Here is a 23,718-nt window from a genome sequence, read left to right as displayed (position 1 = left end):
GGGACTATTATTTGTTTTTCAACAGGACAATTACCCAAAGCACACCTCCAGGCTGAGTAAGGGCTATTTGACAACGAAGGAGAGTGATGGTGCTGCATCAGATGACCTGGCCTCCACAATCACCGACCTCAACCCAATTTAGGTGGTTTGGGATGAGTTGGACCGCAGAGTGAAGGAAGAGCAGCCAACAAGTGCTCAGCATATGTGGAAACTCCTTTAAGACTGTTGGAAAAACATTTCAGGTGACTACCTCATGCAGCTGAGTGTGCAAAGCTGTCATCAAGGCAAAGTGTGGCTACTTTGAAGAATCAAAAATATATGTACTTTTTTGGTTACTCCATTATGTGTTATTTCATAGTTTTGATGTCTTCACTATTATTCTACAATGTAGAAAATAGTAAAAATAAAGAAAACCCATTGAATGAGTCAGTGTGTCCAAACTTGTGACTGGTACTGTATATTGAAAAATTAAAGCAGCAATTGGTCTCACTGAGGATCTGAGATTCTGAGGTTGATTCAAGTTCTTATTTTACAGTAGTGAAACCCTCTACATGTGATATATGTCACGTTAACGAGTCGAAATGTAACCAGGCTTTGAGGCTAGGAGAAACTGGGGTAGTGAAACTATGCTGTGTGAGGTCTGCCGAACCAGGTGCTTTCATAGGGAACTGAGCCGGCTCATGAAGTAGTCATGAAGTAGTCTCAGGTACTCAAGTGCATCAATAAAAAGATCAGTCCAATTAATAAGGCACAGTAGATTAGAGTATACACAAATTACTACGCTAATGAGCTAATATGGTCCACCTGGACGTTGGTTGCTATGGCAACGAGTTCCCACAAATCTAGTACCATGCAGTGGCCCTAACACTCAGTGTGTTTGATCGTCCGTGGCACACATTAAGTGTGACTCCTAAATCTAAATTAAACGCAGAGCTAGCTGACAAGCCACTTAGCTCATGTCTGGGGCTTTGTCCAGGCTGGCTCGCACACAGTCATTCCTAAGAGTGTAATCGCCGAGCCCTGTAGGCACAAACTCTCACTACTTCTCAACTCCAAATGTTGCCTCATGGGGAGTGATCACCATTAGGGCTTGCCGTCAAGCACAGGGTCTCTCTTTGGTGACACTTGGATAAGGCAGCAAGCTGGGCTTTAGCTGCAGGTAGCTAACTGTCAGAGTGAGGAGTGTGTGTGTGTGCAAGGGTTGGAATTGTATGTTGCCTTGAGCTTTTGTTCTAGATCATTGACACTGAATGTGTCTGCTGGTTGCGTAAGACAATACGAGTCCAAAACACCCCCTGTGATCGTATATTCCCTAGGATCCTGTGTTAGGCTTGAACCATTGCACTGCACACTGCCCTATCCCATCTGGACAAGAGGAATATCTATGTAAGAATGCTGTTCATTGACTATAGCTCAGCCTTCAACACCATAGTATCCTCCAAGCTCATCATTAAGCTTGGGGCCCTGCGCCTGAACCCAGCCCTGTGCAACTGGGTCCTTCGCTGAACCTCAACACAGGGGCCCCACAAGGGTGTCTGCTCAGCCCCCTCCTGTACTCCCTGTTCACCCATGACTGCTTGGCCATGCACGCCTCCAACTCAATCATCACATTTGCAGAAGACACAACAGTAGTAGGTCTGATTACCAACAATGACGAGACGGCCAACAGGGAGGTGAGGGTCCTGGCGGAGTGATGCCAGGACAATAACCTCAGCACGAAGGTGCTAATTATGGCCTTCAGGAAACAACAGAGGGAGCACGCCCCTATCCACATCGACGGGACCGCAATGGAGAAGGTGAAAAGCTTCAAGTTCCTCGGCGTACACTTCACTGACAATCTTAAATGGTCCACCCACACAGACAGTGTGGTGAATTAGGCGCAACAGCACCTCTTCAATTTCGGGAGGCTGAAGAAATTAGGTTTTTACAGATGCACAATTGAGAGCATCACCGCCTGGTGTGGCAACTGCGCCGCCCACAACCACAGGGCTCTCCAGAGGGTGGTGCGGTCTGCCCAACGCATCACTGGGGGCACACTGCCTGCCCTCCAGGTTACTTACAGCACGAGATGTCACAGGAAGGCCAAAAATATCATCAAGGACATCAACCACCCGAGCCAGGGGCTGTTCACCCAGCTATCATCCAGAAGGCGAGGTCAGTACAGGTGCATCAAACCTGGGACTAAGAGACTGAAAAACAAGGCTCAAGGCTATCTGACTGTTAAATAGCCATCACTAGCCAAGCACCACCCGGTTACTCAACCCCGCACCTTAGAAGCTGTAGCCCTATATACATAGACGTGGAATCACTGGTCACTTTAATAATGGAACACTAGTCACTTTTTTTAAAATTACATACTGCTTTGATCAGTTCATATGTATGTACTGTTTTCTATTCTACTGTATTTTAGTCAACGCCACTCCGACATTGCTCGTCCTAATATTTATATACACTGCTCAAAAAAATAAAGGGAACACTTAAACAACACAATGTAGCTCCAAGTCAATCACACTTCTGTGAAATCAAACTGTCCACTTAGGAAGCAACACTGATTGACAATAAATGTCACATGTGTGCAAATGGAATAGACAACAGGTGGAAATTATAGGCAATTAGCAAGACACCCCCAATAAAGGAGTGGTTCTGCAGGTGGTGATCACAGACCACTTCTTAGTTCCTATGCTTCCTGGCTGATGTTTTGGTCAATTTTGAATGCTGGCGGTGCTTTCACTGTAGTGGTAGCATGAGACAGAGTCTACAACCCACACAAGTGGCTCAGGTAGTGCAGCTCATCCAGGATGGCACATCAATGCGAGCTGTGGCAAGAAGGTTTGTGTGTGTCTGTCAGCGTAGTGTCCAGAGCATGGAGGCGCTACCAGGAGACAGGCCAGTACATCAGGAGACGTGGAGGAGGCCGTAGGAGGGCAACAACCCAGCAGCAGGACCGCTACCTCCGCCTTTGTGCAAGGAGGAGCAGGGGGAGCACTGCCAGAGCCCTGCAAAATGACCTCCAGTAGGCCACAAATGTGCATGTGACAGGTGGGGGTTGTGCTTACAGCCCAACACCGTGCAGGATGTTTGGCATTTGCCAGAGAACACCAAGATTGGCAAATTCCCCACTGGCGCCCTGTGCTCTTCACAGATTAAAGCAGGTTCACACTGAGCACATGTGACAGACGTGACGGAGTCTGGAGACGCCGTGGAGAACATTCTGCTGCCTGCAACATCCTCCAGCATGACCGGTTTGGCGGTGGGTCAGTCACGGTGTGGGGTGGCATTTCTTTGGGGGGCTGCACAGCCCTCCATGTGCTCGCCAGAGGTAGCCTGACTGCCATTAGGTACCTAGATGAGATCCTCAGACCCCTTGTGAGACCATATGCTGATGCGGTTGGCCCAGGGTTCCTCCTAATGCAAGACAATGCTAGACCTCATGTGGCTGGAGTGTGTCAGCAGTTCCTGCAAGAGGAAGGCATTGTTGCTATGGACTGGCCCGCCCGTTCCCCAGACCTGAATCCAATTGAGCACATCATGTCTCGCTCCATCCACCAACGCCACGTTGCACCACAGACTGTCCAGGAGTTGGCGGATGCTTTAGTCCAGGTCTGGGAGGAGATCCCTGAGGAGACCATCCGCCACCTTATCAGGAGCATGCCCAGGCATTGTAGGGAGGTCATACAGGCACGTGGAGGCCACACACACTACTGAGCCTAATTTTGACTTGTTTTAAGTACATTACATCAAAGTTGGATCAGCCTGTAGTGTGGTTTTCCACTTTAATTTTGAGTATGACTCCAAATCCAGACCTCCATGGGTTGATAAATTTGATTTCCATTGATAATTTTTGTGTGATTTTGTTGTCAGCACATTCAACTATGTAAAGAAAAAAGTATTTAATAAGAATATTTCATTCATTCAGATCTAGGATGTGTTATTTTAGTGTTCCCTTTCTTTTTTTGAGCAGTGTATTTCTTAATTCCATTACTTTACTTTTAGATTTGTGTGCATTTTTGTAACTTGTTAGATACTACTGCACTGTTGGAGCTAGGAACACAAGCATCTCGCTACACCCGCAATAACATCTGCTAAATATGTGTATGTGACCAATATAATTTGATTTGATTTGAACCAGCTACCTTGCGATTTACACCAAAAGGTCCAAACCTCTTGACAATGTCACTAGTGCCTATAGTGGCAGTTGTATGAATCAAAATCTCCATTGAATCTTCTTTTTAGGGGTAGGCAGGATGTCAGTCAACCTACCTAAGGGGTCCCCTGTCATCCTGTACCGGCCCTGGGTGCCAAGCGCCAGAACAAAACTTTTTCAACTGACTTAAAATGGCTGACAACCCAGTATAAACTGGCACTAGGATTTTATCAGGGGGTCATATGGGCTCATAAAATGTATTTCAATGCACTACATTGGCATCATTATGCTGATACATAATACCCATGGTCTTTAGCCAAGTCTCCCTGATTTAGCTCATATTTCTTTTCAGAATGGGTTGAGTCCTGTACTCCCCTCCCCTTGGGCGCATCACAGAAGTGACAGCTCCCACTGAGCGAGCAATGAGTCAAAGAAGGGAAAATGTGTACTATGACAAAATAATCAGTTTACTATTCACATGCAAAGCAATTGGTTGACATTTTGAAAAGGCAATACCTGGAAGCATCTGCATAACATTTCCATAATGTAGTCTATTGGGCACAACACTGAGGATGAAAACTGCTAAGTCACCATTACTGGCCCAAAAGAGAACATGACTTCAATTTGAAAAGGGGAAATTATGAGTATTAGCTCACTCTCAGCTTACGTCAAATGGCACCTTCAAGTTGACTGGATGTCCTTTGGGTGGTGGACCATTCTTGATAGCTACGGGAAACTGTTGAGCGTGAAAAACCCAGCAGCGTTGCAGTTCTTGACACAAATCTGTGCACCTGGCACCTACCACCATACCCCTTTAAAATTCCACCCAAAAACTATATTTTGGTATTTGTTTCATTAATCCATTGTTGACATAGTCCTGAAAGGTTTTGCTTGTCAGCCATCAGGTTTTCAAGATATGTAACCTAAATACAGAAATCATCCCCGTATGATGCATTTTCCTTTAAATATGTTGTCTTGCCCACTCACCCTATGAATACACAATCCATGTCTCAATTGTCTCTTGGCTTAAAAATCCTTGTTTAACCTGTCTCCACTCCATCTACACTGAAGTGGATTTAGCAAATGACATCAATAAGGGATCATTGCTTTCACCTGGATCACCTGGTCAGTCTGTCATGGAAAGAGCAGGTGTTTCTAAATGTATACTCAGTGTATATAAAGAGTTAACAAGCCTTGTGGGAGAGAGAGGAGCGGGAGAGGAGGGTTGGTGTGCGTATGGGGACACAGAAGGGTATGACACGGCTGGCTGCACTGAGACAAGACCACTGTGACAGCCAGGAACAACTTGTAACACCGCCACAGAGACTGTCGTGTCATAAGCTCTGAACACCGCCAAAATGCAACGGGGTTGAGTGGACCTCCGTGTTTTACGGCGCCAGTTTGCACAATTATGACTGCTCTTGTTGGGGCTAAGATTAGCAGAATAGTGACTAATGTATTTATCAAGACCTAAACAAGCACACATATTCAAATACACATACAGAAAATACAGTACATACTCCCTCACAAAAAGACCAAGACACAAACGAAATCCAACCCATAACACACACACACACACACACACACACACACACACACACACACACACACACACACACACACACACACACGTCAACTGGCAACATATTGCATGACTAAGCTTCTGTCCAGCTTCCAAGCTGTGGGTGGCAGACTGTCTTCCCACCACTGAGGAATAGCAGCATGACCCCCACGCGCCCCCCATCACTCTCGCTTCCCTTATCATCTGCCACCCTGCATCACTGTCACCCCTGGGCAGTGCCAGTCTCTCCCCGAGGTGCTAAGCAAACCTCTTTATACTCCCCCTCACCTGCAACACCAACACAACAATGCTGCATATATGTGTTGGGAAAAAAAATCTAAAAACTGCTTCACTTGTGAGTTATACCATTATAGCAAAACTGCTTCACTCAAGTTATACCATGTGTCTTATAATTTAACAACATAACATTGCATTGTTGTTTTTTACTCAAATTGATCTCCTGAGCTGGATAACTTTCCCCCCTTGTTGAAAACAACCCTTACAGTGTACCGTATGTATTAAAAGCTAAATAAGATGAGGTTCTGTTGGTTGAAGTGTGATGCTTCGAACACCAGGATTGTGGTTTTGATTCACAATCAGAAATTGATACCAAGTCACTATGATAGCAAGTCAGTATGGATCATAATGTATGCTAAATGGTCAGCAATGCATTTTGGGATGGAATAGTAGTTGAAAGGTGCAGATCACGCTTGCTTCATTATTCCGCAACTGTGATATTTCACAGGAATGTTGAAGTTTACTGGTCTGTCCATAGTCATGTTAAACAAACGTCTTTATAATGGAAAACTTCAAGCAAGACGCTAGCATGCAAATTGATGATGCCTGCCACAGTTGGTCCAGTCCTATCACATTTTATGTCTATTTCCAGGTAGATAATGAAAGTCTCAACTTGACCTAAAAAGACAAAACAGAACTCTTCTTCCTTTATGCAATCCATCATATTTCCCAGTCTTGAGGCCTGCGTTACAATTGAGAATGCAATTTGTTCCACAATAGGACCGGGACAAAACTGTGTCAATCGCATCTCCAGTAGAAGGAATAACCATGGGCACACGATGAATCACTCAGCTCAAAATGGATGAAAGCATTTGAAAATCCTCTTTAGATATGTACAATCTTCACAGCACAAAATTAAACAAATTGGCATACTCATAATAAACCTTAAGCACCATGTGAAATTTGCAACCTTTGTCTTTTCGGAACCATCACAACCATCACAATGAACCATCACAATGTTCATAAATGCTTCAATCAAGCATTTTTCTGTAATAACTTAATGGTAAATTTAGCTGTGATTGAGTTGTATAGTAAGTACATTAAACAGCATGCTATCTTCTACTGAATTCATCAAGGATTCAGAGACATACTGGCCTGTTAACAATACCTCTCCTAGAAGAAGCAGTGGACACATCTGGTATGGTATATCTTAATGAAACGTCAATTGTGTTTTTCATAAAGATAACACGGCAGTCAGAGGAGGCTGGTGGGCGGAGATATAATTGTAATGACTGGAGTGGAATCGGTGACAAGGTATCAAACATGGTTTGGATAAGGTTCAATGTGTTCCATTCCAGTCGTTACAGCCTACCAGCCTCCTTTGATGACAGTGTGAAATTTCATGGGTAGGGCTCTTACTCACATCCGATCATCATCATTGCCACGGCGAAAAGCTTTTCTCCGTCGGTGGTGGGGGCGATGTTGCCGAAGCCGATGCTGGTCAGGCTGGTCATGGTGAAGTATAGGGAAGTGATGTAGACCGAGTCCTTGCTTGGCCCGCCCTCCCACCTACCGGAGCCACTGGCGTTGAAGCGGTACGGCGTCCCCACCGATTCGCTCAATATGTAGAGCCAGCTGTCCATCCTCACACTGTTGGTGTTCTCGTCGATGACCTCGTAGTCGCCGATGCTGTACCAGATGCAGGCCAACCAGTGGGCGGCCAGGCCAAAGACGCACACCAGCAGGACCAGGACAGCGGCCCCGTACTCAATATAGTGGTCCAGTTTACGGGCCACCCGGCCCAAGCGAAGCAGACGGACTACTTTGAGGGAGCTGAAGAGACTGCTGATGCCCTGATGTGTAGAAAATAAGAGGGGGATGGTTAGGCTTAGAGAGAGAATGAAAAGTAGAGCTTTACTTACTAGCCAATAATTGTATTTTTTTATTTTTTATTTAACCTTTATTTAACTACGCATGTCAGTTAAGAACAAATTCTTATTTACAATGACGTCCTACACCGACCAAACCTGGTTGACGCTGGGCCAATTATGTGCCGCCTTATGGGACTCCCAATCATGGCCTGTTGAGATACAGCCTGGAATCGAACCAGGGTCGAACCAGGGTGTCTGTAATGATGCCTCAAGCACTGAGATGCAGTGCCTTAGACCGCTGCGCCTCTCGGGAGCCCATTATCCATTGATCTAACTATTTTAATAACTGTTCATTCATTGATTAAAGATAAACTGGAAGGGTCTCAACAGTGAACCCTGTGGAACTCCACTCCCTAAAACACTGTACAGTATATTCTGCATATGGATTTGGTACCATGGTGCAGTTCCCTGTTGTGTTGGTGATAATGAATACAATGCCATTAGCAATAAAATAAAATAAAATAATAGCCGGAGGGTATGCTTTACAACATGCTACTTCTACAAAACATCACTTTGCTACCGAAGCTGGTTTAGTGAAGAATTCCACACTGCCGTGTGACAGAATAACAGTTATTTGGGTCCTGGATCAACCTTTGGAAAGTACAGTATTGGAATTAATTTAGCCCGGGGTTACTTTTGTTTTCATCGATGGGCACGGAGCAGGAACCCAAAATTAATGTTCCAGGATCTTACTCCGATAATGGTATGTGAAAGAGTACTAGGGAGGACGGGTTTCTGATTCATTTGGAGATGACACATTTAATTCCAGCATTTGAATGAGTCACTCGTATGTGGCTTTATCAAAAATCCCATTATCCTCTTTTGCTTGCTCAATTTGAATCAAGCTCTTGGCCTCTTCAAACGTCAAAATGTGATGTGAAATCAACGGCTCATCAAATCTAGATTCCCTAAAACATTTAAGACAGCGTGGCATACTGTACAGAGAGGCTGAGATGTACCAGGCGCTTCCCGAAAGGGTGAATCTACATTTAGTACTGAAGGCAAGCACATAATGCAGTGAAGTTTATGTAATCTCACTAGCCTCTGCTCGCATCCGCGTCCACGACGTGTGTGAACCAACTGCATCAAGCTATTTTCAGTTCACCAGGGACACATTCATAATGCAATTACTTTCAACTACAAAACACTGAAATGTGTCCCTGTGGCAACTTGAATGTCTCACTACAATTGTCATTGAATACAACAAGGTCACTGTGCTGAAAGCCTTTGCTTCAGAGGAGCAGAATGGATGCTAGCTGCACGATGCTTGTATCTGAAGCACAGCACCGAATGAAAAGGAAGGATAACCTGCGTTGACAAGTGCAGCAAAGGCACATGCAGCGCCCACAGGCTTTGTGGGAGCTCACTGTGGGGGTGCTATAATCTTTCGCCACACCACAATTCGTGCAACAACAGGCATACAACAGAACAGCACATAACACTGGAGAGGTGGCCAGGAAATATGGCGGTTTCTGCACTTTTGTTTTGTTTCTAAGTTACAATGCCCAAAGGGCAAAAGCAGTGTTTTGACTTGTTAATTAAGCTATAATTGGCTAACAATTTTTGTTGTTTGACCCTTGAAGCGTGTGTTTATTCATTATTTAAATGTAAAATTGACCTTTATCTGTGCCTTCTGTAGTACAGATAATTTTACTCTGATAATACTGTACTTGGGCGTAGGTTAGAATGGTATCACTTGCAGCATCTGTTGATTACTTTAAGGTTATCAAGACTAGCGTGTGGATCAAGACGATCTGGACCATCCTACAAAGGCCTGTGTGCCAAGTTTGATTACAGTGTTTTATACTACAGAATGTCTTGAAGAGGCATCAGAAAAATGTGCTGTTTTACCAGCCTCCAATTCCTGTGTTCTTTTTAATATGTTAGAGGGATCTTGTCTGACTTTTTAGCCTCTATTCACAGTATTCCCCAGCGACCATTAGGCAACTGCAGGGGATGACATTTCTACTGCTGAGAAGTCCAGTCGGTGTCTATTACGCTATAATGATGTGGCGATCTTTCCAAGAGTCAACGATGTGGTAAGCTTTCCAGATCCATAAACAATGTGTGTGTCTGTGTGTGTGTCTATTTGTGTGTCTGTCTGTGTGTCTTCATTCATATCCATCCATCCACAAACACACAGACCCCAGTTAGCAAACAAACCACTGACCTCATCAACGTTCTCAAAGGCGTTGATGACATCGTACGGCAGGCAGGAGAGCAGGTCGATGACGAACCACGTCTTGACGTAGTTCATCCGGATCAGCTTGGGGTCCGAGATGACCTCTCCGGCTGGCCCCACAAACGTGGTATGGAAGTTGAGCACGATGTCCACCAGAAAGATGACGTCCACGATGCTGTCCACCACCAGCCAGGTGACGTTGTTCTGCTTGGTCTGGAGGATTAGAGTAGATCATCTTTGTTACTTAAGTAGTAGAGTAGAGAATCTTTATTACTTAAGTAGTAGAGTAGAGAATATTTGTTACTTAAGTAGTAGAGTAGAGAATCTTTATTACTTAAGTAGTAGAGTAGAGAATATTTGTTACTTAAGTAGTAGAGTAGAGAATCTTTATTACTTAAGTAGTAGAGTAGAGAATATTTGTTACTTAAGTAGTAGAGTAGAGCATCTTTATTACTTAAGTAGTAGAGTAGAGAATATTTGTTACTTAAGTAGTTGAGTAGAGAATCTTTATTACTTAAGTAGTTGAGTAGAGAATCTTTGTTACTTAAGTAGTTGAGTAGAGAATCTTTATTACTTAAGGAGTTGAGTAGAGAATGAATATAAGTTATCCCTGAGTGGCAATTCACTTTACAGCTGGTACATAGTCAATAAAAGTACACACAAACAAATTAAAAATCCCCCCAAAACAACTTGCTAAGGTTCGGTTTGGGGTTTAGAGTAAGGGTTAAGGTTAGGGTTAGTGGGTAGTTGAAGAGAGTTTAGACCTTGAATGAGACGTTGTAGGGCACCATGATGGCTGTGTAGAAGGTCAGGATGAGGATGACCCAGTCCCAGGTGGTCTTGAAGGCGCAGTAGTGGAGGATGATGTGGGGAGGAGTTTTAGGCGTCTCCTGCTTGTACTGCGGGAGGATGTCTGAGCCCAGCTGGAGAACCTACGTTTTTGGTTAAGAAACAGTTGGTAACAAGTCATGAATGAGTCAGTGTTTTGGCAGCTAGCTACCTTGAATAAGCCTGGTGGAACCAGCCTGATCGCTGCGTAGAATGGTGACCGTGATCAGGCTGATTCCACAAGGCTGACACTGAATTGGACCAGTGTGTCATCTGTTTCTCCTGCTATTCACCATTTCAGGTGTGCGTTTTTTACCTAGTGTACATAAAAATATGACAACATTTTGGTTTGTTATGACAGGGTCTCTTATTGTATGTTAGCGATAACTTTGACATAACACTCATAATATAAAATAGTAAGTCATGACAATATAATGACCACATTCTGTAGTCATTTGGACCGCACAAAGACAGTTCAGTGTTGCCTTGATTTCATCTCTCAGTATCTCTTGGATAGTGTGACATAACTCTCTATCCCAATCAATATAACATACAAAAAGTGGAATTCCTCTCTCCCTTAATATATTTTGTAAATAAATTCATGTAACTTTCCAGGATCAACAAATAAACAAACTGTAGCCATTTTGTTTTATCTAAGCTACGGTAGCAAGCTCATCTTCCCATTAGTAAACAGAGCACCTTATCTGACCATCTAAACACAATTAGCTTATCCACCATTTTTCAAGAAACAGGATGTTGCTAGAAGATGGTGGTGGTAAGACATCTTGGACTAGTCCAAGAAGATGATCTGCCCAAACAATCAGTCCCCTTGGGATATCAGAGGACTAGACTTTATTTCTAGCCTAGGGATTTTCAGAGGACTAAGGACTATTCAATCAAACCAGTATTGTTGTATGGTATATACACTGTAGGCTGTAGCATAGACGGCTGCATTATTCAGAGTAAAACAAGTGTAAGTGTGCCTGTAATAATCAAGTCCATAAACAAGTCAAACATTGCTGAAGCAGATTTAATTGAATCCTGCTCCTGCTGACATCTCTGCCCTTTTACGCACTGATTATAAGTGAGTGCACTGGTTATAAGTCACTCTGGATGAGAGAGTCTGCTAAACTAGTAATGTAAATGTACATTTAGGTTACACATCTCCACAGCAAAGGTCATAGGGCAGAGTTCCCCGACGGGACAAATTCTTTGTCAAATACAATATCTGTTTCGGCTTCTTGCGGACAAATACATATAAATGCATTCCTGCCCCCCGACCATGCGCTCAAGTCCACTGCTGGATGTAATTGGGGACTTCTGCCATAAGGATTTATGGTCAGGAAAATATATAGAGTGATCATTCATATTAGAGTTGTGTCTGTCTGCAGAGTTACAGTTGCCCAGGTGGCCAAGGGCTTGCGGTCTACTGCTTTGGGAATGGAAAGACACACTTCATTTAGCTCAGAAGTAGTGAGCGAGTATGGGGACAGGATTAGGCATTTCATTTGAAGCTAAACAGAAGTGGGCTTGGAAATATGAGATGGGTGCTCCTTCCAGAAACACTTAGGCAGATGAGTGCTTATCAATGGGGACAGCAGCACACACTCTACCTCAGCCAGACGAGAGTGCTTGTGGACGTTCTCGCCCTTGTGGACGGTGGGCGCCAGCTGCTGCAACACTCCCCGGCTGCTCGTCAGGGCCCGAGTGAGCCGAGCGAATTTACCCCATCCTGAATGACAGTCAAAGAAATGTGGAATACCAAATCAACCCATATCCACTCCCTTTAGCCTTGAAATCAAGACTGAATAATGCTGCATTTAAACAAATGTGACACTGAGCTAAATTCAAACTGAATTTTCAAGCTACTACTACGTAGGCATATCTGTAAATCTGAAAAGATTTACTAGGTGTATTCAATATTACAGAAATTATTCATAGCAAATTTGATGGCAAATGGAACTAATACCATATTCTTATACCTATCCATTTCTTTCAGATCTGCATGAACTGCCTAAAAACAATGGCTAGCTAGCAGTTGATTTGGAATTCTGAGAAAGTCCAACATTACTAGCTCAAATTATCAGACAAAAATTTAAGTTGTAAGATGAAATGATGCACTGTGTTTTCTCTCAATAATGTCAGCAACCCACATTTGTAGCTGTCTAAAACCAATTGTATCTACTATCCTCAGCTTGATCCTGTCCTCATTAAAACAGAATCTTCCTTAGATTATCTGAAATTCAGTGTCACGCCAACCTTTCACAGAGTCATCCTCAATGGGCTGTTTGAATGCAGTGATGTCACTGAAGGTGCACAGAAACAACACCACCTTGTCCTGCTCATTCCTGATAGGAGCGATCTTAACAAAGAACCACACCGGCATCCCTGTAGGAAACACAAAATCACGTTATGATATATGTTCATATTCTAATCATATTCTATTCTATCTCATAAGTAATTGATGTAACAATTGAATTTGATATGATTCAATCAACAGAGAGCAAAGAAACACTTACGATTCTTCTTATACATGAGAATTTCGAACGAATTCATCTCATAATTCTCAAAGATCTGTTGCACTTTCTCACCCGTCTCCTTGTCTGTGAGCTCCCCATACATGAAACTGAAAATTGCATTGTTGGTGCTAATTTACATACAAAACAAATTAAACTGGATAATACATTCAGATTCTACCAGAAGTTAGGCAGATGTGACACTGTTCTTGAAACGAATTATCCCAGTTACAAAGGCCTCACGAAAAACATTGTGGCTCATAAACAACATGGTTAGGCCTCTGCATAAGCACTGGTCACAGCGAATGTCATGTTGAATTGACATACAGTTGAATTCGGTAGTTTACATACACCTTATCCAAATACATTTAAACTCCGTTTTTCACAATTCCTGACATTTAATCCTTGTAAAAATGCCCTATCTTAGGTCAGTTAGGATCACCACTTTATTTTAAGAATGTGAAATGTCAGAATAATAGTAGAGAGAATGATTTATTTCAGCTTTTATTTCTTTCATCACATTCCCAGTGGGTCAGAAGTTTACATACACTAAATTAGTATTTGGTAGCATTGCTTTTAAATTGTCTAACTTGGGTCAAAAGTTTCAGGTAGCCTTCCACAAGCTTCCCACAATTAATTGGATTAATTTTGGCCCATTCCTCCTGACAGAGCTGGTGTAACTGAATCAGTTTTGTAGGCCTCCTTGCTCACACACGCCTTTTCAGTTCTGCCCACAAATCTTCTATAGGATTGAAGTAAGGGCTTTGTGATGGCCACTCCAATACCTTGACTTTGTTGTCCTTAAGCCATTTTGCCACAACTTTGGAAGTATGCTTGGGGTCATTGTCCATTTGGAAGACCCATTTGCGACCAAGATTTAACTTCCTGACCGATGTCTTGAGATGTTGCTTCAATATAATAATAATAATTTTCCTACCTCATGATGCCATCTATTTTGTAAAGCACGCCCACAACATGATGCTGCAAGCCTCCCCCTTTTTCCTCCAAACATAACGATGGTCATTATGGCCAAACAGTTCTATTTTTGTTTCATCAGACCAGAGGACATTTCTCAAAAAATGTACGATCTTTGTCCCCATGTGCAGTTGTAAACTGTAATCTGACTTTTTTTATGGCGGTTTTGGAGCAGTGGCTTCTTCCTTGCTGAGCAGCCTTTCAGGTTATGTCGATATAGGACTCGTTTTACTGTGGATATAGATACGTTTGTACCGGTTTCCTCCAGCATCTTCACAAGGTCCTTTGCTGTTGTTCTGGGATTGAGTTGCACTTTCCGCACCAAAGTACGTTCATCTCTAGGAGACAGAACACATCTCCTTCCTAAGCGGTATGACGGCTGCGTGGTCCCATGGTGTTTATACTTGCGTATTATTGTTTGTACAGATGAACGTGGTACTTTCAGGCATTTTGAAATTGCACCCAAGGATGAACCAGATTTGTGGAGGTCTACAATTTTTTTCTGACGTCTTGGCTGATTTCTTTTGATTTTCCCATGATGTCAAGCAAAGATGCACTGAGTTTGAAGGTAGGCCTTGAAATACATCCACAGGTACACCTCCAATTGACTCAAATTATGTCAATTAGCCTATCAGAAGCTTCTATAGCCATGACATCATTTTCTGGAATTTTCCAAGCTGTTTAAAGGCACAGTCAACTTAGTGTATGTAAACTTCTGACCCACTGGAATTGTGATACAGTGATAAGTGAAATAATCTGTCTGTAAACAATTGTTGGGAAAATGACTTGTGTCATGCACAAAGTAGATGTCCTAACTGACTTACCAAAAATATAGTTTTTTAACAAGAAATTTGTGGAGTGGTTGAAAAACGAGTTTTAATGAATCCAACCTAAGTGTATGTAAACTTCCGACTTCAACTGTACGTGTGCTACTTCCGAGGCAAATTTTAATTCCTTAGTGCCTATATTGTTTTCTCCCATTCCAAAACACTTGACTGCTGTTGACTGAAATAACCCGAATTTGCATGGAAAAAACATTGTAAACTTATGTCTTATTTGTTATGTAGTAATAATAGGATTACTAATGTATAGAATATACTGTATGTTCATAAACTGTGTCTCGAACCCAGATGAAGTCTATTCCTGGACTAAAAATCACTTTTATTATATATTTTCCATTGAGTATGACTTTAAATCGGGCAATCTGCAGTTCAAACAATAAAGTGGGCACCCTGCCATTCCTTTTGGTTAACAAGCTGTGGGATGGGGCTGGAGAAATGTTACCACTCTCAAATTCATGGACAGAGCTATGGATACAAGGATTGACCATCCGTGATATTAAAATGATAGTTTTAACCGTGTTTTGAGGCTATAAAGTGTTTGTTCACAATATTCTTTACAAACAAAAGCGTAAAAACAGATTTTATTTGGGGTTCTGATGGGGTATGACAGTATCTATAAGTTATATTCAAGAATCATTGGGTATATATTATAATAATTTAAGTCTAAAAATGGATGTACCAAATGCAGATTGCCCCTTTAAATCCAGGAGTAGGTTTAATCTGGGTCCAGGAAACCAGCCCGATATGTCTATATGTTATTGTAGATATACTGTATTTATACTCTACTGTATAGTATTGCTGTCAGTGAAACAAAATGCTGACCTACAAAATCAGTGGTGCCATAATGCAGTCATAAGTAGCAAAGTGAGTACCTGCAGGTGCTACTCTTCTGCATGACCTCAGCACGGTGGTAACCGGAAAGCTTGCAGAAGCCGTCGTTGCTGTACACAATGGGCCAGTTCACAATCTGGGCATTGCCCAGAACAAAGTTGGTATCTGCCCAGGGAGGGAAAACATAAAAACCTGTTCAGAAAGAACTGATAGAAACTACTACAGAACTATTAACTGTCTGTAACTCATTATTTGACTTGGAAGTCATAAAGGTACCTGGATGTAGGACTACATGTCTTTATTTCATGAAATCATTATTGTACTTTTAAAATGAAATTGAAAAACATGGCTCAAATCTATCCAAACCTGTACACATAAGTTAACTGTGTTCCTCGTATGTAAGACGACAGTTGATGATAGTTTTTTTTATTACGAATAAGTTATTGTTGTTAGAATGATATATTATTGGATGTAATGTATTTGTGTTTTGTATTGTTTTAGTGAGTATTTGTATTGTGGCTGTGTAACTGCCTTTAGCTTCCCTGGGACTACAGGTGCAAATGATCTTTTGACTAACCCCAGTACATTTACATAGATGTTGCATTATCGTAATATTGATGTTGATTCATGTGTACTGTACCCTATAAAAAAAAACTATTATAAATACAATTTTTTTTTAAATTCTAAATTAGTAGTCAGCAACAAGTTAGAGTTAGGTCAAACCAAGTATTACTGTAATACTGAGCATTACGGCACATTGTTGAGTAATAACTGTTACCATCTACATCTATCTAGATAAATATCAAACAGCCAAATTAGCGCATTGTAAAATAAAGTTTGAAGCATACTTAATATACTACCATACTTCTAAATATGTACTGCCAACTATAGTATGTGAATGTAGAGTTTATTGGACATGAAATACATGTCAAACTCCACTATAGAAACAGGGGAAAGAAAGCATCTAAAGCTTTGCCATGATGATACAGCATATTGGCAAAGATGTTTTACTTGTTGTGGAAATTGAATCCGAGGCTACTGCAACAAGGTTGAGAGAAGAGGGAAAACGTGACAGTGAAATCAATATGCTGTACACAAAATACAACACTTTCACTGTTGCCGATATGACCAATACATCATCTGCCAGTATTATCGGTCAATATTAACCTGATTATTGCATACTTTTTCATTTGCAGAAAGCTACTACATTGAACCAGTTGAATCTTAAACATTGTTTAAAGAGGTTACGATACAACACCACATATCCCTCTTGTATAGTATCGGACAGATTCAGGTGCCGATATCCATTGTACCACAACTTTTAACCTGGTAAATGGGGTCTTGTCTGTTTTAGTGCAACCTGACTAACATTATCATTGGCTGGGTCAGTGGTGCCAATCATTATAACATTGTCTATCATTGGCTAGGTAGGCAGTGATGCAGCAGTAGCAGTGACCTCAGAAGGTGCTGTGTTGTGTTTAAACGTCAGGCGTCACTTTTAAGACTACATTCATTACAGTGTCATTAAATGGCCCGGTTCTAGGTGATGAGCCAGCACATTTGAAGCAGCTGGGTGTTTTGCCCTTCAACCTTAGCTGCCCCATTCCAAAACTCTCTGAGCAAACTTTGAGACGGGGACTACTCCATTTGTGAAGTGGTCTTGGCACCATTATACATAACCTATGTGTCTATAATGGGGTGGGGGTAGAGAGAGCATAAGATGTTTTCCTCTCTTGTCTAGCACACTCAGGGGATGTATGATCCAAGCATTTCAGATCAGGAGTGCTGATCCAGGATCACGTCCCCCGTCATCTTATTCATTGTGATCTAAAAGGCAATAAACACTGATCCTAAATCCGCACTCCTACTCTGATTTATTTTGTATTTACAGTATACTTAATCTCGCTCTTATCTTAAGAAAATATGTATTCTTCATACATATTGACAACACAGACCGACATGAGAATGTCACGAGACCATCACAGACATTGGGTATGTCAAAACATAATGTTTCACAAGACTGACACAACGCCTTGAAAACATGGGGAGCAGTAGGGAAACTGGAGGGAGTTTATCTACTAGAGTATATCCCACATAGGATAGTATCAGGAATGAAAACTTGGGAAGCAAGTGCAAAGAATATTTGAGGGTGAAGCTATTCACCATAAGTGAGGTCTATGTGATAAAAAGTGGATAAGAAAAATGGGTCTACAGAACACAAACAAGTCTATGGTGGATGATTGGGGGAGGAACATAAACGGTACATGACACCACTTTAAAACACTGTTAATACCTGTCTGTCTATGTGATAATGTCCAAACTGAAAAGTTAAAAAGAAAAGTGGTTAAAGCAAGAGGTCAAAAAAACAATGTCAAAAACAGATAAAGTAATTAACCAAAACAAAAGTTCCCGTGGCAAGCATGTCACTTTCAGAATAAATCAACGGATTCATTTTGCCAAACAAATCTGGGTGCCTCCGCAAACCAACACATTGAAAAACACTTTTAATTTGGGTTTAAAACATGAATCGAATAAGTATGTGAAGAGGAAAATGTTAATCCATTCATTTAGTTATTTAATTCACAAATCATGTGGAATGCAGCGATGTTTTGGTTTATTTTTAGGTGCAGTACAGTTTACTGGTAAGGAATACCAATTGTAGACACAGCTATTTATTCGAGTTGTTCATTGTAAAGACAATATCCATTTAATGCCATTATTGCTTGAATTGTTGAATCATTCTTTGCATAGCATGCTGGCTGTATAAATGTATAAATCAAATAGGCTAATCAGCAAAAAAACGTTTTACAATGACTAGTGTCAAATATCGGTTAGTTGTCCTGAGTGTTTTGGTTTTAATTCAATCAATGCTTTTCAATGGTTGGACAATAGACTATCATCCACAGTGTTTCTTCCTACAAAATAAAAACGAACACATTCCTACCATTGGATCTTCGGACGATGTTCTCAAGAAAAGTGTTTTGTGGGGCCACAAGTCCTCGACGTCCACCTGCCATTCCGCCTCGTCATTCAACGTCGGTAAAAAGAGAACGCTTTTAGAGTGAAAGGATGCCTGAATTATCCGTATGATGATACAGCTGCTCAAATCTCCACTCGGTTGCTTTCATGGTCCCTGTTCTGCTTAGATATGATGAGTGGAAGAATCCCTCACCTCATGCTGTTTGACCGTTCGTTCCGTGGCTGTGCTCCCCCTGTTGAAGACAGGATGCATGCAGAGAGCGCATCACCTGTCTCTTGTCTCACATCTTTGCACATGAGTACCCCACCCCCACAATTGTGTGAAGGAATACCGAGTAGGTTACTAACAGCCCTGCGTTTAAGGCTATGAAGAACACGTCAGGCCTTAAACTGGAACCCCAAAAATGGAAAACTGACTGGAAATTCGATTTTTTTTTTTTGCGCAGTCGATTCCGGGAAAAGAACACAGCTATATTGCACTTCACACTGGTTGTTTGTGCGATCTCATCGCTTTTTTAGGCTAATAGGCCACTGAGGGGAATTGGAGGAGGTAGCCCGCCTTCAGAAGTGGAAGGACTAGAATCCCAAGGACGCAACACACAGAGAGAGAGAGAGAGAGAGAGAGAGAGAGAGAGAGAGAGAGAAAGAGAGGGAGAGAGAGCGCTACTTTCTAAATGTAATGCGTTAGTTAAATTACTAGTTACATGTCAGGAATTGTCATCAGTGACGTAACCTTTGGATTACCCAAGCTCAGTAACGCAATCTGATTACTTTCAGTTACTCTTGGATTTCTTTCCATTTAAAAGGAAAACTCCCCCCCTCCCCAAAAAAAACTTATTCTAAAACTATTTTGGTATTTGTTTCATCAGTCCATTGTTGATATGGTCCCAAAATGTTTTGCATCATGCAAAATGCGTGGTACTGGCTGTATTTCTATATTTAGAAAGTTATATATCTTTAAAACTTGATTGCTGACATGCAAAACATTTTGGAACTATATCAACAATGGACTGATGAAACAAATACCAAAATAGTTTTAGAAGAAGACAAAAAGGATCCATCAATTGCATTTGGTGTGTCATCATAATGGTCGCTGACTTGTGGTCAGACTTGCTCATGTGGAACAAGTTTAAAAACTTTTTTCAAAATGGCCTTGAATGTCATTGAGACAACAAAGGTGTACATTTCAACTGTAAATTTCGGTGTTCCTCAAGGTTCCGTTTTAGGACCACTATTGTTTTCACTATATATTTTACCTCTTGGGGATGTCATTCGAAAGGTATAATGTTAACTTTCACTGCTATGCGGATGACACACAGCTGTACATTTCAATGAAACATGGTGAAGCCCCAAAATTGCCCTCGTTAGAAGCATGTGTTTCAGACATAAGGAAGTGGATGGCTGCTAACTTTCTACTTTTAAACTCGGACAAAACAGAGATGCTTGTTCTAGGTCCCAAGAAACAAAGAGATCTTCTGTTGAATCTGACAATGAATCGTAATGGTTGTACAGCCGTCTCAAATAAAACTGTGAAGGACCTCGGCGTTACTCTGGACCCTGATCTCTCTTTTGAAGAACATTTCAAGGACAGCTTTTTTCAATCTACGTAACATTGCAAAAATCAGAAACTTTCTGTCCAAAAATGATGCAGAAAAATGAATCCATGCTTTTGTCACTTCTAGGTTAGACTACTGCAATGCTCTATTTTCCGGCTACCCGGATAAAGCACTAAATAAACTTCAGTTAGTGCTAAATACGGCTGCTAGAATCCTGACTAGAACCAAAAAAATGTATCATATTACTCCAGTGCTAGCCTCCCTACACTGGCTTCCTGTCAAGGCAAGGGCTGATTTCAAGGTTTTACTGCTAACCTACAAAGCATTACATGGGCTTGCTCCTACCTATCTCTCTGATTTGGTCCTGCCGTACATACCTACAGGTACCCTACGGTCACAAGACGCAGGCCTCCTAATTGTCCCTAGAATTTCTAAGCTGGAGGCAGGGCTTTCTCCTATAGAGCTCCGTTTTTATGGAATGGTCTGCCTACTTATGTGAGAGATGCAAACTCGGTCTCAACCTTTAAGTCTTTACTGAAGACTCATCTCTTCAGTGGGTCATATGATTGAGTGTAGTCTGGCCCAGGAGTGTGAAGGTGAACGGAAAGGCTCTGGAGCAACGAACCGCCCTTGCTGTCTCTACCTGGCCGGTTCCCCTCTTTCCACTGGGATTCTCTGCCTCTAACCCTATTACAGGGGCTGAGTCACTGGCTTACTAGGGCTCTTTCATACCGTCCCTAGGAGTGGTGCGTCACTTGAGTGGGTTGAGTCACTGATGTGATCTTCCTGTCTGGGTTGGCGCCCCCCTTTGGGTTGTGCCGTGGCGGAGATCTTTGAGGGCTATACTCGGCCTTGTCTCAGGATGGTAAGTTGGTGGTTGAGGATATCCCTCTAGTGGTGTGGGGGCTGTGCTTTGGCAAAGTGGGTGGGGTTATATCCTTACTGTTTGGCCCTGTCCGGGGGTGACATCAGATGGGGCCACAGTGTCTCCTGACCCCTCCTGTCTCAACCTCCAGTATGTATGCCTCAGTAGTTTGTGTTGGGGGGCTAGGGTCAGTTTGTTATATCTGGAGTACTTCTCCTGTCCTATCCGGTGTCCTGTGTGAATTTAAGTATGCTCTCTCTAATTTTCTCTTTCTCTCTTTCTTTCTCTCTCTCGGAGGACCTGAGCCCTCGGACCATGCCTAATGACTACCTGACATGATGACTGACTCCTTGCTGTCCCCAGTCCACCTGGCCGTGCTGCTGCTCCAGTTTCAACTGTTCTCCCTGTGATTATTATTATTCGACCATGCTGGTCATTTATGAACATTTGAACATCTTGGCCATGTTCTGTTATAATCTCCACCCGGCACAGCCAGAAGAGGACTGGCCACCCCACATAGCCTGGTTCCTCTCTAGGTTTCTTCCTAGGTTTTGGCCTTTCTAGGGAGTTTTTCCTAGCCACCGTGCTTCTACACCTGCATTGCTTGCTGTTTGGGGTTTTAGGCTGGGTTTCTGTACAGCACTTTGAGATATCAGCTGATGTACGAAGGGCTATATAAATACATTTGATTTGATTTGAAAGGTCAGTGTTTCCCCCCCCACAAACATCCTTTCTGAATTTAAGTAATTTCTGAATTTAGAAGTAATTATCTAGTTTTTTAAACAGCATTTGTAATCTGATTACAATATTTTTTGTTCAGTTAGTTGCAGATAGTAATAGTGGTTTCCCCGAGTTCAATATGGCACCATCGATTAACTCATTCTATAGGGCTTATTCAGATTGAAGAGAGTTGTAGCATATGTATCATGACAAAATTACATAAATGATTGTTATGTGACAAAAGACCCCCGATCTTGGGTAAACAGTTTCTCGGTATGTGATTGAACTATGGCCTCTGCCAAGTGATATAGTGCACTTATCCCCCCCAATATTATGTTTTTGCCATTGAATAGATGTAGGCCTACATTACAGTAATTTACATGTGAACAGGACTGTTTTGTACAGAAATACAGCTCATATTAGGTACACTACAGTGTACTACAGTGTACCAACCAACCAGGCATTTCTTAGTTAATTTCTTAATTCTTTATCCATATTTAAAAAAATCTTTATTCATATCCAGTTTGCCTCCTCCATGGCAAACTGCTGGGGTCCATCTTCACTGACCATCTAAAGGGCTTTGTGGGTTTTTTATTTACCAACCATTGTATCCATAGTTTAGTTCATAGACTGGACAGAGGATAATGGAATGAGGTTTACCAATGTGGATTGGGAGGGAGAGCCTACTGACATTTTCAGTTAATTAGGCCCATAGTCATTGTGGATACCTAAATAGTAAAAACCATCTCCAAACGCTCTCAAAGTCACCGCTCATCACTCACACGGACATAAGTCAATTACATAGGCCTAGTAAACATTTAATAGGCCTATACTTCCAAATCAATAAATTACACTCGAAAACCAAATAAACAATTCATTAATTGTGGGATCTCTCGAAATAGGCTAGTGGTCTTTTGTCTCCATCTGCTGGTAAACCAAGGACAATGTTCAGAATAAAACGTGGCTACCCAAACGACAGGTTATTTTATTTTGTACAGTTGGGCTATATTCCTCTACTTATCATTAGCCTAATATGGGGCCATCATTGCAAACGTAGAGTTGTTTATATTTGCAAAAAAATCAAGTCAAAAAATAGCCTACGTTGAAATGTTGAAAAGCTGTGTAGACGCTTCTGTGAATAAAGACGCTTCTTTAAAAAAAGAGCCACGGGTTCTATATTGGCTTTACAAAACGCCTCCAACGTGTCCAAACAGACGTAGCCTATATTATGTGTAAGAAATTGTAACAAATGATTATTGTTGTAGCCTATTCGTCTACGGAGCGTGACTGTAAACAACTCCATTTTCACCGGCGCACGCAGAGCCGCAGTTTGGCTTCATATAACCAAGTGCGTAAAAGTCCTTCCGCCAGACGAATTAGTTCCTTCTGATTTTGAATATCAATTGCTGTATGTCTGAACAAATACAAGTCGTGTGAATTACACCAAAAGCAACCGATAGCAGACTCAGGAACAGGCTTGAACAATGTTTTGTTTATATATATATCTTTGTAAAACCATAATTAGCTAAAAATGGTGGATGAATACTGGAC

General features: G+C 41.9%; 1 protein-coding gene across 1 annotated transcript in view; it reads right to left on the bottom strand.

Moving 5' to 3' along the window:
- Positions 1-19,364, bottom strand: part of LOC139423881 (voltage-gated delayed rectifier potassium channel KCNH1-like) — a 51,855-nt gene extending 32,491 nt beyond the window's left edge. The window contains exons 1-8 of the mRNA XM_071175521.1: positions 18,992-19,364; positions 16,089-16,212; positions 13,403-13,509; positions 13,143-13,271; positions 12,497-12,615; positions 10,820-10,987; positions 10,044-10,268; positions 7,366-7,795 (exon numbers count right to left, since the gene is read on the bottom strand). Of these exons, the coding sequence (XP_071031622.1) occupies positions 7,366-7,795; positions 10,044-10,268; positions 10,820-10,987; positions 12,497-12,615; positions 13,143-13,271; positions 13,403-13,509; positions 16,089-16,212; positions 18,992-19,064 (1,375 nt within the window). The 5' untranslated portion in view covers positions 19,065-19,364. The remainder of the gene's footprint in view (positions 1-7,365; positions 7,796-10,043; positions 10,269-10,819; positions 10,988-12,496; positions 12,616-13,142; positions 13,272-13,402; positions 13,510-16,088; positions 16,213-18,991) is intronic.
- Between the last annotated feature and the right edge of the window lie 4,354 nt (positions 19,365-23,718).

This window comes from Oncorhynchus clarkii, chromosome 13 (genome assembly GCF_045791955.1).
Source record: "Oncorhynchus clarkii lewisi isolate Uvic-CL-2024 chromosome 13, UVic_Ocla_1.0, whole genome shotgun sequence".
NCBI classification, from domain to species: Eukaryota; Metazoa; Chordata; class Actinopteri; order Salmoniformes; family Salmonidae; genus Oncorhynchus; species Oncorhynchus clarkii.
The sequence above is the reverse complement of the archived record's forward strand: the minus strand, read 5'-3'. Positions and strand labels throughout refer to the sequence as shown.